This window comes from Equus caballus, chromosome 8, assembly GCF_041296265.1.
Source record: "Equus caballus isolate H_3958 breed thoroughbred chromosome 8, TB-T2T, whole genome shotgun sequence".
In the NCBI taxonomy this organism is placed as follows: Eukaryota; Metazoa; Chordata; class Mammalia; order Perissodactyla; family Equidae; genus Equus; species Equus caballus.
In genome coordinates, this window is record NC_091691.1 from 84,875,888 (window position 1) to 84,894,161 (window position 18,274).

The window sequence follows — 18,274 nt, forward strand, 5'->3', positions numbered from 1 at the left end:
ATTCCTCAGTGACGTCTCTTCCAAATGCACACAGTAATTACTTTTTTTTTTTTAAAGATTTTATTTTTTTCCTCTTTCTCCCCAAAGCCCCCCAGTACATAGTTGTATATTCTTCGTTGTGGGTCCTTCTAGTGCACACAGTAATTACTTTTTGATCCTATCTAGCTCCCACTATAGGCAGAGCACAGTGACAGGACGGGATGACTTTGTTTTCACCAGAAAACAAAGAAACAAAGACTTCAGAGTTTTCATATTTGGGGAAGTCTTTTCTAGCTCATAGAACAATTACGCCAAAGTTAAAGGCAGTTAATGTTCCATCCAAACGTGTCTCACATCCCTACTCTCAAAGCTGGTTCCAGGTCACCCTGAAAGAGTTTATGTGGAAAGGGGACCCGAGCCCTCCTATAACTAAATACCTCCAATAGCACAATGACAGGCTAGAGATAATATATTACTCTCATTTACACAATCAATGAGCCTTAGGAATACTATATGTCAAGGACCTTTAAAATGTGGGGCTTTGATGTGCAAATGTCAGCAACTTCTATATAACAGTGGGGAGGGGGGGCAGAGAGCAGCAGCGAGCACTTCCCCATCACCAAAGCCAAAGGATTCCCACCCAGTGTAGCTTCGTATACTGGTACCCAGTCTGTGATTCGTCACAGGCCTCAGGGCTGGAATTTTAGTTAAGAGTAAGAGAAACCGTATTATCATTCTAGCTACCCTAACACATCTCAGTGGAGGGCATCACAAACTTTGATGCTGGATGTAAGGAGGGAGAAGGAAATAGGATTGGAGGAGAAAGCAAGGGCACAGTCCGTTGGAAAAGCTAGCCCTCAATCACGCGCTACTCCATCAAGGACCCTGGACAGCTCAAATCATGTTAGGAATCAGACAGAACTGGAAGAAAAGCTAGCAAATCATTCATTAAGAAGAAAGACAGCCAAAGGCTCCCTGTTCCTGGTTTGTCCCTGTTGGAGTGATATGTGGACTGGCCCGAGAGGAAGTTCCTCCAGGGAAGCAGAGCGAGAGCATTCTCTTAGAGAAGGGTGGAGAACACTGTGCTAGGAATCAGTTCTTAAGGAGAGACCTCAGTCTACTTAGAAGCAGCAAGAGGCTGCTTGTGTGTGGCATCTGCTGGAGAAAATACCACCATGACCCAGAGTAGCTCAGGCCACAAGAATGAACAAGAGGATAAACCAAACTCCTGGACCAGTTCCTATTCTCTGTACAGACTGAGACCCAGGCCACCTGTGTTTGATGGAAACCAGGAGATGAAAATGTATGTGAAGAAAACACATAAATAGTTTGAGAAGAATTTTGAGCCTTTGTTCTTGCTGACCTTTCAGCTAAAATCTACCCACTGTCCTTCCTGAGTGGACAAATCCTACCAGTCTTTCACGTCCAGCTCAAACCCCAAATCCCCAACCATGGAGGCTACGGTGATCTCTCCTCTTTAAGCTCCCACGCAGGAAGCACCTGTGTGCTTACTTGGGGCAAGCAGATACTGTTTTATTCTAGTTGCTTTCACTCTACGTGTGTTATCTTCCTGATTAAAATGTCAGGAGGTCATTTGCAACACCTAGCACACTGCTAGCTAAGCCATGATAATCAGGGATAAGATACTCCATGTTTTAGAATCACTTGCTAACCCTAATATCATTTCCTGTACTGGTGTGAAAAAAAAATCTATTGATCTATCTATCATGGAGAGACTCAAAATACAAAACATCTTGTGACTATTTTTTAAAGTTATCATAGAGTATTTTCTGACAGAATGACAGGACATTTGGGATTTTCTTCAAAGCAATAGGGTGAATCTCCAAAGCAGTATGCTGAATGAAAAGAGCCAGATAAAAAGAACACACACTGTGAGACTCCTTGCTCTGAAGTTCTAGAAGAGGCAAAACTGCAGTGAGAGAGAGCAGGTCAGTGGTTGCCTAGAGGTGGGAAAGGGGGAGTAGACTGCAAATGGGCACAAGGGAACTTTTTGGGGTGATGGAAATGTTCTCTATCTTGATATAGATATAGGTGGGTGGTTAGTAAATGCTTGATATAGGGTGCATACATTTGTCAAGACTCACCAAACTGTAATTTAAAATTTTATTTTATCTCAATAAGGTTGACTTCTAAAGAAAAATATATAGATATAAAAATAAATATTGATATAAACGTGTTGACAAATAATCAGGGAAGGAGGAAAGAGGATTGAGGAATAGCAGAAACGAGTCTGGCCGTAAGCTGTCAGGGCTGGGGGATGAGCCCACAGGAGTTCATTATACCAATCTATTTTTGTATATGTTAACATTAAAAAATAGTTTTTCATTTTGTTTCTCTGTAACTTAAAATGATCTTTAAGAGTCTTACCCAAACCCAGGACAATGACCTTTTTCTCCCAAATTGCTCTTGGTTATGAGAGTTTCTCAGGCTTCAGGACCCAATTTCCCACGGCCCTCTTCGCCTGCCGGTGTGGGGCCTCCCTGGACTCCTGCTTCTGCTCTCATCCATGGAAGCTTAGGAAGTCCATCCAGCCCCCACCAAACATGAGCTTTCCGCAGGCCTTGGCTGGGGACTATCACCCTTCTATGCCCTTCTCCACACTCACCGGGAGGGCCCTGGCCCCCAGGCAGGCCAGGGGGTCCTGGAAGGTAGGTGTTTGAGGCCAGCACCTTGTCACCAGTGACGTACTTGCCCAGGCCAGCAGCACTGTTGGGGAGCAGGGCAATCTGCAAAGAGAAGAGCAACCTTGGTCAGGAAGTGAAGGCTCCATTGCCAGGGAGATTCTGCGCACTTCTGTTATTTGCAGATGCTGCAAAGCCTTTTCATGGCAATTCCTCTTTATCTGAGCTAGTTTGAGCCCAAAGGGACTGTAGAGATCCTCTTTCTAAACGCAGAGGTCTTCTCGTGAAAACAGCTTGAATGTTGTTTTGAATGTTGAACTCCCTCCAGCTAGGTACTGGGTGAACATGGATCAGCTCCAGATTGCCTAGACATCACCATTAGACTCATTATTACCACTAATTAATGCAATCTACCTGTTTCAGACTTTCCATTTGTTATTTAATTACTTTATGTCTCAAATACTTGAGACCTACTATGTGCCAGGCGCTGTGCTTGGTTCTAAGGTGACCAAGACATGGTCCCTGCTCTTAAGGACCTCTCAGCCATGGAACCAGGACTAAGAATGCGGATTACAGTTACCTACACGCTCAGGTGTTTGGGAACTAGTGGGAGACAGTGATTTGTGATGGTTTTAACACATATTCATAAATTTTCTGACACTCGTACCTTCAAAAGATGAAGGCTAATTTCCCAGCCTCTGAGTGTGGGCCGTACTTAGTGTTTCTAATGCATAGAAAATGACAGAAGCAATAACCTGTGGATTTGTAAGATTTTCAGTAAGAACTGAATGCTACGAACCTCTGTTTCCTCACCGACAGAAGGGAACAGTAACACTCGCCTTTAGGACTGAGAGGATTAAATGAGGAAGTGTATACTGCGTGCCCAGCACAGGGCCTGGGACATACTAAGTGCTTAATAATTGGTCCTTCTAGTCTCTTTCTTCCAAGAAGCTGATTCAGGGACGCAAAATCTAGCAGAGAAAGGCACGTTTCTGAGGTTCAGAGCTATCCCCAGATGATTAACTCTGGATCCTGGAATCCCACAGAAACCAGATATCTCTGCAATTTTCTGAAGCAGGTTGCATCTGTCCCCACATCCTCCTGGGTGAGGCCCCATGTGGGGACCCTCTGCCCAGAGGGTAATGCAAGCTAGAAGGCCACGCATGGCAGATCGCACCCAGGCTCTGGGAGTGCTCCGATGTGCTAAACCCACCTTTGGACCTCAGCCTTCGAAAGAGGTGCCAACTATTTGCGTGTGATCAGAGGTGGCCAACTGCCACTGTGACCAAGCTGTGCCCTGTGGGGTTCAAAATCATCAAAGAGCACTAAATCAAAAATCGTGCAAAGTTGCCCCCAGAGGCTCCTATCAACCCTGAATTACAACGTTTGGGAGCAAGGAACATAGAGTTGAATGTTGATGGGAACCACCATCGAGTTTTCTGTACCTTCCACCTTCATGGGCCAGTCGGCATGTCTCACCTCTCATTTCCTCTCTCAGGGACTTCCTCCTGCCCCAAGAGACTGGAGACGCCCAGTCAAGTTCTGATGGGGCAGAGTGAAGCACACTCTGTTGACAACGTCACACAAATAACCCTGGGATTTCACAGGATCACGGCAGGGAAATGGAGTGAAAGATGATCACAAGATCTTGAACGCCCACGCCCAGGCCCAGGGGGTGCCTATGGAGAACTGCGAACTACATCTACTGAACTGCAGCTAAGATGCAGGCTGTGAATGGCTCCAGGGAGGCCTGGGAAAGTTTTGCTGTCTGAGATGACCTTCTCTGGCTTCAGAAGGTCCTCGGTCTCCTGCACTAGTGTCTACCTCTGGGCATGGAGGTTTAGGAATGATTGGCAGGCCTGTTACAAAACAGGATTCTGATGGTGACCTCTGGCCAAGATCCCCTTCTCCTGCCAGGTGGCTGCTGGGTTTGAGGCCATCTTGATCCAGCTTTAGAAACTGATGATTTTTCTTATTCATGGAGACAGATATTCTTGCTGATGGAAGAAATCCAATATTAATGAAAAGTGGTCATGATAGCATGCGGTTTGCACTTCGGCAAACAACTTTCACCTGTTACATCCTTTGGAGAACAAATTCTTCCAGCTCCTTGGCAAGGTGACTACCCTGGTCCCGTATCCCACCAGCCCCTTAATGAAGTGCTTGCAATACTTCTAAAAGGCAAAATCATGGGAAACCAAAGAGGGTTTCAGCTGTATGTACCCCTGCAGCCCGGCATGAAGAATGGGTAGAGCCATGAGGCCAAAGGCGTTGCTCGCCCTCCTCCTGCTCAGTCTCCCTCGTGGGCCCAGGGAGCATGTGTCAGGCTCTCCTGGGGTCAAGGTCCTATTGCCACCTCAGCTGCCCTAGGTGACCTATATGAGCCTGGGATGCTCCCCTGTCTGGAACGTCCTCCAGAGGTTTTTTTTTTTTTTTCTTCTTTTCTTGCAGTTCTCACTGCGGTCTATCCAGCTTACGGAGTGAGAAGGTTCAGAAGGCAGGAAGCTCAAAGAAGCAACAACACTGTCTTCCAAAGGTCCCTCGGTACCTGTAGCACTTCTAAGCATTCACTCCTAGGAAGCTGAGGGGCCCCCAGCTAGTATTAACATCCTTGGGTAAGGAGAGCCTCGTAGGTATGAGCTAGGAGATTCCTGACCACCCACTTTCTTCCAGATAAATGGTCTTCCCCTACACTTTGAGAAGACCTAGTGTTCCCTGAAAGATACAAGGAATGGCACTCAAGTCCCCCATGACCATTACTCAGAATCCACTAGGGGTGACCATAAGAATTAAAATCTTGTGCAATCTGAGTCAGTTTTGTACAATTTCAGGTCAGAGTTCACGGTTCAAAGTCACTCCCAGGACCCAGCTGCATTCCAGGAGTTTATTTACAATGGTGCTGGTGTCACTGTGTCGTAGCAAGAGACCACTCCCACCTGCAAATGTGTGTCTGCGGCCCCAGGGTGGAACTGGAGTGAAGCAATGAGGGAGGGAAATTTATAAGCAAATCTACTCCAACCAGGGGACGGAGCGTCAACACTGGCAGCTGAAGCCTGATCCAGTTATCTACTTCCAATAGAAATAAGCTACATAACCTGGATTTCCTCATCTACAAAATGAGGATTGTACCATCCACCCAAAAGGGCTGCTGGGAGGGAAAGTGATGACGTCTTCAACATGCCTGGCTCAGCCTCCAGACTAGTAACCTCCAGTAGCCACCATGGACACAGTGGAAATGCTCTGCCCAGGGCAGATGCTCTTGGCTCTGCTTCTAAGTAGCTGTGTGACTCTGGGTAAGTCCCTTCACCCTTCCAGATTCTCATCTTCACATCTACAGAACAAGAGGTTTGGACCAGATGATCATTTTTGGACTTAAAATTTTGTATGCAAGACTGGAGGATGGGACCTGCACGTGGATGGACTTTAGAGACACTCCCCCGTGCCCTTTCCAGCTCTCTCTGCTCCCTTGTAAAAGTCATGATGTGATTGAGTAAATGTTGACCTCAGTTTCCTGGCTGACCTCCTGTTGGGTGATTACATTCCAGCTCCCGTCAGTTCCTCCATGTGTCAGCAGGATGAGCAGGAAAGAAAGGCACCGGCCTTGTGGAGGCAGCTGTCCCAAATTCCTGCTTGACTTGCTGCACAAACTCAGCAGAGGATGAGCTTATGGGATGCAGGGGCTGGGGAAGAAGGCTGTCATAACTCAGAAGAGTCTATGTTTGTCTTGGCTTCCAATCAGTGGAATTATGAGTATCATTATCTCGTATTAGCCTCCATAGTGAACCATCTACCTCACAGAGCTGTTAGTACAAATCAGTTAGACGCTGCCAGTAAAGCACTTTGTAAGGTCATATAATTAAAGTTAATTACCTATTTGGTAAACATTTACAGAGTTCCTTCTGGGTGGCAGGTACTGTTCTAAGTCCTTTATAAATATTAACTCATTTGATCATCATGAAAACCCTATGTAGTACATATTATTATTATCCTCTTTTTATTTTTTTTTTTGGAGGAAGATTAGCCCTGAGCTAATGTCTGCTGCCAATCCTTTTTTTGCTGAGGAAGACTGGCCCTGAGCTAACATCTGTGCCCATCTTCCTCGACTTTATATGTGGGATGCCTGCAACAGCATGGCTTGACAAGCAGTGCGTAGGTCCACACCCGAGATCCGAACCAGCGAACCCTGGGCCGCCGAAGCAGAATGTGCAAACTTAACTGCTGCATCATGGGCTTGGCCCCTGTTATCCTCTTTTAATAGAACTGAGGCACAGAGAGGTTAATAACTTACCCAAGGTTACACAATCAGCAAGTGGTGGGGCCAGGATTTAACCTTAGCCAATCTGGTTCTGAAATCTGTGCTCCTAACCACCACACCAAGCTGCCTCTCTTAATATTACTAGTGATACTTGGCAAGGCAATCTACCATCACTTTAACATGGATTCATCTGCCCAACAATCCTGAGAAGATCCACTTAACAGAGCAACTAGATCAAGGTAGCAGAGGAAGTCACCAAGGATTGAGAAGCCACATATTTGCCTGGCATTAAAGGCGGCACCAGAGTGAGCAAGTGCAGCCAGCAGGTTGAACATCTGCTCATGCTTTTGAAACCTCCTGGACCTCTAACTTCTGAAGCTTCCATTGCCTGCGCTGCTCCACTGGGCCAGTGTTGGTTGACTTACATTGTAGGCGTGGTTCCCCAGAGAAGACAGCAAGCTTATTTAAGGTAGGACTCTCCTGTATACCGTGTTTATTTCCCCCTCTCCCAGCCCACGGTGGGGCACAGCAGGTGCTCCACAAACACTTCCTGAATCCTTCCTCACACTTCCATCCACTGCTCTGTGGCAATGACACTCTCACGTCAAACAGTCCCCACATGTCCCTGACCCAATCACAGCCTCCTCCTTCCCCTCCAAGTAACCGCTATCCTGATTTTAATCACCTCCTGCATTTAAAGAAATAATTTACCACCGAACTGTGCATGCCAGACACTATGGTTTAATCTTTTTTTTTTTTTTTTTTGAGGAAGATTAGCTCGGAGCTAACATCTGCTGCCAATCCTCCTCTTTTTGCTGAGGAAGACTGGCCCTGAGCTAACATCCATGCCCATCTTCCTCCACTTTCTATGTGGGACGCCTACCACAGCATGGCTTGCCAAGCGGTGCTATGTCCGTGCCAGGGATCTGAACCGGCGAACCCCAGGCCGCTGAAGCAGAACGTGTGAACTTAACTTAACCACTGGGCTGGCCCCTATGGTTTAATCTTGCCCATTTAAAAAGTGATCTTTTAAGTCTCTTTTAATCTGCAAGTCACCGCCCCACCTCTTTCTTTTCCTTATGATTCACCCATTGAAGAACCCAGGGCATTTGCCCTGTGAAGTTTGCCACAGTTGGGATCTTGCCCATTGTACCCTCAAGGGGCAATTCAACATTTGCAAACCATTTTACACCATGGGCTTGGCCACGGTCCAGAACACCAGGTCCCTACTTCTTAGCCAACGTTTATCTGGGCAGATGTCCTACGTTCTTTTTTGAACAGAACAGATGGCATCAGCAGTAGATGAAGTTAAAAACCAACCGACAATCCCAACACCAGCACAGGAGCAGAAGCGAAGAGACCTGGGGTGGGTCTGGCCCGCCTCGTGGGCAGTGACTTCACCTCTAGGAGAATATCAGCATCCTTCTCACAGGGTCATGGTGAGAATGAAATGAGATCTTGGATACAAAACTGCTCGAGAAACTGCAGAATGCAACACATTCTAACAGGCACCTTTAAAAATGAGCTGCTTCTCATAACGCTCCCTGAGTGTCAGTGTTGGCTCAGACCTGCCCCAGGGCACTTGTAGGAGAATGAGTCTAAGGCGAACCAATTCCAGTCCAGCCCAACTGCACGAGAGTTACTAGCGTATTAAGACGTATTTGTTGTCGGATTTGTATGTGACTCTATGGCAGGGCCATTAAGGTGACAGGTGCTGTGACACAAAATTTTCAGCTTTTTAATATTTCTTCCTTCATGAATCATAAAACACTGCAGGGAGGTTAAGGGAATGCCAGATGTTTACTTAGCAACTGAGTTTCTGAACAACTTGTGAGACTTAGCAGCACTGATCGGAAAGATCATCCAGGCTGGAAGAGCTTCCCTCTAGCTCTCGGATTATTGACCATCCAGGGAAGGAAACTGAGGGCAGCTTTAGGCCCTGAGACATCGATCAACTGCCTCTCCCAAGCCCTAACCCTCTGGCCTCTGGAATACAAACCTACTTCTTCCATCAACTCTTTTTTGGATTCACTCAATAAATACTAATGTCAATCCAAGCTTGGCCTGAGGACATTTGTGTGGGATGCACTTATTTATATCTATGTTTATACTGATATCCTTACAAGGCTTCCTGCCTGGGCTCCCTATTGGATCACAAATTATTTAAGATCATGATTATGCATCGCCTATATATATTTACAGTCACGTTCCTTAACGATGGGGAGACATTCTGAGAAACACGTCATTAGGTGATTTCATCTGTGTGTGCACATCAGAGTGAACTTACACAAACCTAGATGGTATAGCCTACTACACACCTAGGCCATATGGTACTAATCTATGGGACCATTGTTGTATATGTGGTCCATTGTTGACTGAAACGTCACTGTGCAGCGCACGGCTGGACACGTCTCTGTTAAAGTTGACAGATCCTCCAACAACGTACAGAAGGCCTGCAAAGCCCTTCCTCTTCTCAGCCTGTTGACCTGCGCGTTTCCCTGGCAGCCGTGGTTCTCATTAGGGGCTGCCTGCATGTTTGCTGAACACCGAAAAGCAATGTTGTCTTATGCGCACTCTTTTGTCCTTTAGAATAAATAGATGCCAAAGTTAAACAGATTCTATACGCCTTTCTGACATACTAACAGCCTTGAGTGGAAGCAATGAAAAAACAAACCAGTAAGTTTATGTGTTACCAGCACAGCGCAATTTCTGAGTCACTGACAAACTGGTGAATTGACTGACCTTAGGTATAACAAATACCACCGATTTGGGTCCAGGACAGTTGTTCCAGAAATCAGGCCACTGGATCCATCACGGGGCATTACTCACAGCATAACAACGTTACCAGAAATCTGTTCCTCCGTCCGGCATGCGTGGGAGCCTTTTACAAGGGGAGTCAGGGATCTAAATGGCTGCTTTCTGAGGTGCGGGGAGCCCAGACAAAGCACAGGCTGTAACTTTCAAATGTGCAAAATAAAGCGGCTGCAGAAACTCATCACTAGCATATGGAAGTTTATGGAGAGGATGTTCTCTATCGATAAAATACAGACAAAATATTAGGTAAAAGGGAAGTCTTTAAGTCTGCCCCAGGGCCACGTGTCTGCATGTTTATTTTCCAAAAAGTCACACTAGGCACAGCTCATCCTCTCCACAGCTTCGCCAGGTGCCTCTTACCCAGCGGTCCATTTAACAGTCACCTTATCAACCCCCGCCTTTGTCGTGTTCTGTTGCCCTTTAGGCGGTCAGCGCTGAGGGCGGGTGGGCAAAGCATCCAGTCCAAACCTAGCCGGCACCAACCTCAGCGAATGCTCAATGAGGTTGTGGATGATGACTGATTTTCTTATTGTATCTAAACATCTTTCCGCTTTCTCTCTGCCAAGTCCTCCTCCCATTTCACAGGATGCTTTCTGACACACTAGGCACGTACCTTTTGCTTCAGCTGCAGCACCGTCTGCTTCATCTGGTGAAACTCCTTGCACGAGGCACAGCAGGTCCCAGCTCTCACCGCGTTCTCGGACTTCTCCTCGTGCCCTGAGAGGGGAGACGGGCTCGGTCCATCTGGGTGGCCGGAGGACATCCAGACCCAGAGGGACAGCATCAGGAAGGGCAGGCCCAGGGCAGAGCGGCTGACAGGGGAACGTGTGAGGGATAGTTCCCAGGTCACTGACAGCACGCCAGGGTCAGAGGACAGGGGAGGGGCCCTGGCCACACTTTGGGCTCAGATGTTCCCATTTAGCATCCCAACGTCTTCCTCCTCTATGTGTGAAAATGTGAACCACGGCCCTTTTATCAGTGCCTTTCCAGGAGGCAGGCTCTATCAACCTGACGTGATTTATACTCCCCTCCGAGGGCCAAGGATCATACGCTGTAAATTATCCCCCCAGCTCAGGCAACGGGTCTCGGGCGCATGGCTCATAAAGCTGGCCTTCATCGCTTCTGATAATCTACTGTTTAAAGGGAGCATGGCCAGGCCGGGCGGGGTCAGAGGCTGGGCAGAGATGTGAAGCCAGGATAGAAAACATGCCAGACACTCTGGACACACCCATCTGGGGCAAATGGGGCAGGTGCTGGGAAGGCAATCTGGCCTGTCCACTGTGGAGGGCCCAGTGCTGTCCTGTAGAGCATTGGGAGCTCCAAGGGCTTTTTGTAAAATCACATTTTGCTAATGAATGAATGGGTAAGTTAAATGTGACATGGCCAAGAATTCACACAGCTCTCATCTTACTGGCACTGAAGTGGGCTACACAAGCCTGTGTACGGGGGAAACTAGATACCTGGGTCAGCTTGCTACTGATAGGTAGGTGCAGACTACCCAGGCCTGTGCAGAGGGTGGGGAGGTGTAGGCCCAGGGTGGGCGTGAGAGGGTGTATGAGGGTTTGTTGGGAGGCGGGGGGGCAGGACAGTCTGACACCCAGGCAAGTGCAAACTCTCCTAGCTCAGAAGCCCTTTGGTGTCGGGCCAGGGGAGCAGACAACCACTGCTACCTGGAACGTCACCCGAGGACAGTCAAGTAACACATCTCCCAAGTCATTTCTTGGGCTTCTTGGCTCACATGCTTTTCTTACTCCTCCTCTGTTCTGGGAAGCCCTCTTTGCTGTCTCCATTTGTGGAATCCTACCAACTGTTAAGACCCAGTTCGAATGTTCCATGAAGCCCACTCTTTCTATCCATAGATGCTGCAGTCCTCTGAGATCAGGCAGCATATACCACGTGTCCCACTCAAATGGCGGGTATTCCAGGCTTCCCTGTGGAGGTGCTACTAGTGTACCTGCCAGCGTGTAAGCCATCTAAGAATCGGAGCTGCTTTTTGGTATCTCATATAGCAGATGCTCAACAAATGTTCATGAGATGGGGTATCATAGGTTGAAATGTCCCCAACCCGCATTCATACATTGAATTCCTAACCCCCAGTGCCTCAGAACATGACCTTACTTGGAAATAGGGTCATTGCAGATGTAATTAGTTAAGCTGAAGTCATACTGGAGTAGGGGGGCCCCTAATCCAATTTTGACTGGTGTTCTTATAAAAAGGAGAGATTTGGACACCAACTTCACACCAGGTAAAGATGAAGGCAGAGATCAAGGTGATGCAGCGGGAGCCAAGGAATGCCAAGACTGCTGGCAAACCTGCAGAAACTAGGGGAGAGGCCTGGAGCAGATTCTCCTCCACAGCCCCAGAAGAAACCAACCCTGCTGACACCTTAATCTCCGATTGGAGTCTCCAGAACTGAGACAATACACTTATGCCCTTTAAGCCACCCAGATGGTGGCACTTTGTTACAGCAGCCCTAGGAAAGTGACACATGGATGGATGGGCTGCGCACTGGGAGTGCTCCACGCTCAGGTGCACCTTCCTCGTGCAGCCCAGCCGCTCTCTCCCACGGGGTCAGTCCCCTTCCTGGTGATATACATGGTGACCGGCGTTTCTGCTCTTTGGGAGGTGAGGGGGCCCACAGGCGACTTGGCAGCTGAGATCTCAGACCATCACCTGCAGCACAGCGCTGGGCATTCAGAGCTCACTGGCCACACCCCCATCCCTGCACCTCGTGGGAGGCCTGTGGCTTGGAGCACACAAGCTAGGAACACATGTCTTAAGCGAGCAGACTGAAGTAGTGAAGCAGTGCTCTGTCTAGCTGAGATGCCATAAACCCTTCTCTCTCATCCACTTATCCGTTCATCTGTTCATCCATCCATCCCACTCTCCCTTCCTCCCATTACGGAGCATCTGCCATTTTCCAGGCCTTGTGTGAGCCTTTGAGAATGCAAAATAAATGAGGACACCTGCTTAGCGATTTGTGATTGACCTTCCTTTTAAGGAACCAGTCCTGCTGGCAGAGCCACGTCATCATGAACAAGAGTTAAAAACCCATCTTTCCATTTCTACTCTTCCATACTCAGCTGAACTTTCCAATTGTTGGTGTCATTAAGGCAACTTGATAGTTTCATGATGATAAACCTCTTTACCAGGTTCAATCTCCTTTACAGATTTGGGGAAAAAAAAAAAAAAACTAAGGTCCAGAGAAAGAAAGTAATTTGCTTTAGGTCTCCCAGATTGCTGTGTGCAGAGAAGTGCACTTACAGGGTCTGAATCGGGCATTGTGGGGCCGCAGTGAGCCCACTATTGGGAGTTCTGTTGGGGATCCCTGAGAGGCATCTGCCAGGCACGCTGTAGGTGAGCGGTTCTCCAGTGTGATCACTAGACCAGCAGCATGTGGGTGCCCGTGCTCAGAAACCAGAAACCCTGGGAATGGGGCCTAGTGCGGGGTTTTGAGAAAGCCCTCCAGGTGACTGAGGACACGCCAAGTTCAATGATCCCTGCTCCGGGGAAGAGGCTCCACTGAGTGACCTTTTACCTGAAGGTGCCAGGCCCGTTTGCTGTCCCTTTCTGAAATGATCAGAACACAGAGATCAAGATTAACTTTGTCCAAGAGCCTTTGAAGCTTCCACAGACACAGGAGGTAACACAAGAGTGAGCAGCGAGGGCTCTGGTAGAGTCAGACCATCAGGATTCGCATCCTGATGCTGCCACTCAGTCCCTTTTAGGTTGGAAGTCGCAGCTTCTGTGATCGTCTGCTCCTCAGGCAGTAAAATGACAACAGCACTTGTGACCTGGGTCGCTGTGAGGCGTCAATAAAATAACACCTGTAAGTTTCCAGAACAGTGCCTAATACACGGCAAGCGCTCCGTAAATGTTAGTATCATTGTTATCGTTGGTATTGCTAAGTTCTCCACAAAATTATAGATGTGGGGTCGGGTTCTTTACATCATCCTTTGGAAGGAGCTCTCAGAGGGCCTGAAGATAAATAAAAACACGTGATTCCTTTGTGTGTAGACCTGGAACAGTCTCTTCTGAACTGGGCTTCATCCACTCTGCAATTTGTCTGCAGTAATGTCAAACGTGGAGCTAAGATAATCCTGCATATGCTACATTAATAATTCACTTAGAAATCTGGGTAGACATCTCTGACTCTGTATGTTTTCAGTCCCCTCAATTCATGCTGTGCTCATGGGTCTCCAAGAAAAGCTGGGCAAAGGATCACATTTTGCTCCAACCCACCCAGATTTAAAAGTTGTAATATTACAAATTAGCCACATGGGGGCGCGTAGCTCTAAATTTGACTGGTGTTGAGCAGGATCTCCATCCTAAGCATTAGAAATAGAATTCCTTACATACCACATTAATAATATTTAATAAACTCAGAAAAACTAAAGAATGTTCCCAGAATACTTCATGCGGGTAGTGTCACAAAGGAACAAAATATGTTTGTTTTTAAAATTGACAGTGCAGGTCTGTGCCCTGGCAATAGTTCTCAGTCCTGTGTCACATTACAACCACTTGGGGGTGCTTTCAAAAATCCCGCCGACTAGGCTGCACCCCACCCATCGGGGGTCACAACAAGGGAACAGCGCCAGCATTTTTTTACAGCTCCCTAGGTTGAGCACCACGATCTATGGATTAGTGGAGCTTGAAAGTTATATGAAACACCTGGCTGTCCCCGGCACTTTGAACTGTAATAAGTGATCTCAGGGGCTATGGTCACTTTATCAGAAAATAAACAAATGTTGGAAAATAGAAACCAGCAAGCTAATTATTGTGGAGCCAACATGTCCTTAATTTGTCTCCTCACTGGTGCTACAAGCTCCCTGGGATGACTGAACTGGCTCCAGCCACATATTTGCAAAGAGAAAAAGGGACTGTGTGTCATTCTTGCCTATTAGCCAGACGGCTGTGTCACCATGTCTGTGCGTGCACAGCAACCTCTCAACTGTCAGAGGCAATGCTCAGGCCGGCCCCTTCTGCTCTCCGCCCGCCTTTCTAACAACTAGCGGAGGCTGTGTTCAATTTTAAATTCCTCTAACTATAACGTTATAGACATTGGACAATGCAAAGTTTAACCAAAAAAACAGGCCGAGGGAGAGGAGGTTTCAGATCCCATGTGTTTGTACTCAATAATTATTATCTCTTCATCAAAAAAAGTGATCTTGATGAAATACTGGGCTTATTACCCTAAAACAGATGACACCACTTAGCTGACTCTGTTCCAGAGGCAGGCTCACTAGGCCCCCAACTTTTCTTATTGCTGAGCTGACTATCTGATGTTAATTATTCATCTTCTAGATGCTGTAAGGAAGGTTTTCTGTTGAGAAGGTGTTGACGTGGGGCATGTCTTCAAGGCTGGACACTCCCTTAGATGGAGGATAAAGGAATGAGGGCCACATGGGGCTCACAGGGCTGCTGGGGCTTACGTCACCTATGCTAAATCACACCCAATTGTGAAAAAGGGTGAAGGCCTCTTCGGAGCTCATCTAGTTACGGAGGAGGAAACTGACGCCCAGGAGCTTCCCAATGTCACTCAGCTGGTTCCAGCTACCAGCTCTCCTAACTTCCAAGCCAAGGAACTTTCCGCGGCATCACAGCTGTCAGTGAATCCAGGACACTTGCTTTTGCTGCTAGAACCATCAAAGCCAGCCTCTGCAACGCTTTCTCAGTGGCCCACCACTTGAGTTGTGCCTCTAACTTTCAGGGCATACAATGTGCCGCCTGTCCCGTCTCGTAATCTTAATTACATGTATGAATTACTCCTCTCAGTCCCTACCCCCCAATGTCCTGGGTTACCGGTGTTGGAATGTTTTTCTTAGTAGAATATTAAAACCAAGCGCTAGTCCTCTGTGCCTATGTGGTGAACTCAGGAGACACTGAATTGTCTCCTGAAAATAGTGACTGAATAGTGACTGAAAATGAAATACCGAGAAATTCCTTTATAATTCTGCTGCTCGGGGCCCAGTGGGGCAGGGTGACAACAGAGAGGTATTCAGTTTTTTAAAAAAACTATTTGTAGTTGTTATATTTGGAGGAGGAAGAGGAGAGAATGTGCAACCTAGGCGGATCTGCGCGGTGAGTTTTGTGTTACAGTGGAGCTCAGCGGTACTACCACCAGACAGTTCTTGCTGATTAAAGAGAAGGACATCTCCCACCGAAGTCACTGTAAACATGAGCAAACTCTCTCCCAGTAGGGCAGAGCGGAGGAGGACCGTCCTGTTTTTGTTCATTAGATGCTCGGCAGCCCGCAGCATTTAACTGGCTCCCCTCTGGACCTCCACTGCTTCATCTGGCGATGAAAACATCGTCGTCTGAAAGTTGACTGGAGGACCTAACCCAGTTCGGGGGAGGGGAGTGGGGACTGCCAGAGCTCAGCTCTTCAATGCTAATAAGTTAGAATATTCCTAACTGTAATCGTTGAGATGTTTACAGGTGTTTCTGAAGAAAATAATTCTGGGAAATGCAGATTTAATCAAAATTAACATTCTTTCTTCATGGCAATCTCTCTCAGAGCATTTAATGCACTCACAAGGTGGATCCTTAAGAAGTGGGTGCAGTAACATCTTCCCCAAACATCTGAATGGCTGAGACAAAATACGTATTTACATGAAAGTAATACTAGGGAAAGAGCAAAAACAATTGCACATCTATGTCCCTTATAATTATGACAGCTCAAGTTTTTTACTGAATTCTCAGCCTTAGAAGTCAAACTGGTTATCCCTTAAAGTTCTCGATCTCTTGTACTGGAACTGTGCTTGAAAATCTTTTTCCTTTTTTTTTTTTTTGAGGAAGATTAGCCCTGAGCTAACATCTGCCACCAGTCCTCCTCTTTTTCCTGAGGAAGACTGGCCCTGAGCTAACCTGTGCCCATCTTCCTCTACTTTATATGTGGGACGCCTGCCACAGGATGGCTTGATGAGCAGTACACAGGTCTGCACCTGGGATCTGAACCGGGGAACCCCAGGCTGCTGAAGCGCAATGTGTGAACTTAACCACTGTGCCACTGGGCTGGCCCCTGAAAATTTTTTAAGAAGTATAATTCATCTCTCAGGGAAGCAAAGAGAGGAGCATGGTCTCAGGACCAACTCAGCACAACAGACGGTTCATTTCAAAGATGCACTGAGACCTTCCTGCGCTCCAGCCTCAGCCTGGGCCCCTCTCTGGGTCCACACTCTCAAAACAAGAGGCAGGAGGTGAGCGCCTCCCAGCAAGGCCCGCCTTGTCACTGCATTCTGGCTCAGAGCCATCCCTAGGGTACCACAGAGCAGGGCGACTGTGGGTGACTCACTGCCGTGGGGACAGAAGAGAGATGTGGTTGGAGAACCTAGGAATTACTGCAAGAGATGGAGGCCGCCTGAGAGCAAAGAACAGGTAGATCCAGCATGTACAATCTCATCCTTGCTTCTGGAAATTCCATCCGACTCCTCAGGTCTCCGCTAGTTAAGGTCAGGTCTCTGGGGGGACCACTCTACCCCGCCAGGTGGGAAGTACTCCTGGGCAGGGCTGGGTCCTATTATTTGGAGATGCACCCTGACACTCAGCAGTCTGCGTTTGTTGTTGTCGCTGTTTCTGATGGTTACACTAGCCCGGGTTGCTCAAGGCTGCCCTGCATGCCCATGTAAACAGGATTTCACCCGGATAGAAATGGGACATAAAGACACAACCAAGTGCCCGGCTGAGCAGCCCACAGCCCGTGGGCTGCCTGGCTTGGCGCAGAGCTGGAAATCCAATTCCAAAACGAAAAACTTCAAGTCAGCCCACACATTAATATATCAGTGGCTAAAAGACTGCATGTCATTTTCAATGAGATTCCTCCTTTCAAAAAAGGATATAATCAGAGAGGCGTTACATATCCTGCCCCTCCCCCCTTCTCCACCATGGGACAAAGAGGAAGTGATTTTAATTTTGAATAAAAAAAATAGTCTGAAATTTTTTTCTCCATCAACCCTTATGACAAAAAAGGCTGTTTCCCCTGCTGGAAGCACCTCTGAGTGTAGAGAGGCCCCACATGCTTCAGGCTTTAAAGAGTGTCACCAAGCCCTCTGATTCATTCAAACTATCCCAAACTGCCCAATCCTGAGCTGGCCCCAAACCGATATTTTGCATCTACTTTTAAAATATGGTGGCTTCCTCATAACTCAACCCAGTTGTTTCTTAGGATGTCGCTTTACGGTTTTTCCCTGTGAGGCAACTGGTCCCCAGCTGTTTGCTGTCCTCAGCTGATGGCAACTGCCTTCCCCCCTTTTTTGAATCTCAGCCTATACTCAAGGGTCACTGTCTCTTGAGCTCCCAGACAGTTCTAGACTTTTCATCTCCCTGCATTTCTTGGAACATGGGATTGCCCTAGGACCCCCTCCCCACCCAGAGATGGCCCAGGCCCCGCTGACATCTCCTGACAGATGGTGTTCCTGCCACTTTCTTGTCCCAAGGGAGGGAGAGAAGAGCCGGGCGCTGAGCTCGGGAAGATGACAGCAGCTTCCTGGCCTACAAGTGTAGGGTGCAAGAGCACATGGTTTCTTCCTGTCTTCATTCCTTCCTCTCCAGACTTAGATAAGGCAGGAACCCAACATTCAGGCTG

The 18,274-nt window shown here is 47.6% G+C and overlaps 1 protein-coding gene across 3 annotated transcripts in view; it reads right to left on the reverse strand.

Moving 5' to 3' along the window:
• The window catches only part of CCBE1 (collagen and calcium binding EGF domains 1), a 237,942-nt gene that overhangs the window by 11,347 nt on the left and 208,321 nt on the right, over positions 1-18,274 (reverse strand). For all 3 annotated transcript variants that reach the window (XM_023647906.2, XM_070275804.1, XM_023647907.2), the window contains 2 exons: positions 10,304-10,407; positions 2,606-2,726 (listed from right to left, as the gene is read on the reverse strand). In XM_023647906.2, coding sequence (XP_023503674.1) covers positions 2,606-2,726; positions 10,304-10,407 — 225 coding nt within the window. The remainder of the gene's footprint in view (positions 1-2,605; positions 2,727-10,303; positions 10,408-18,274) is intronic.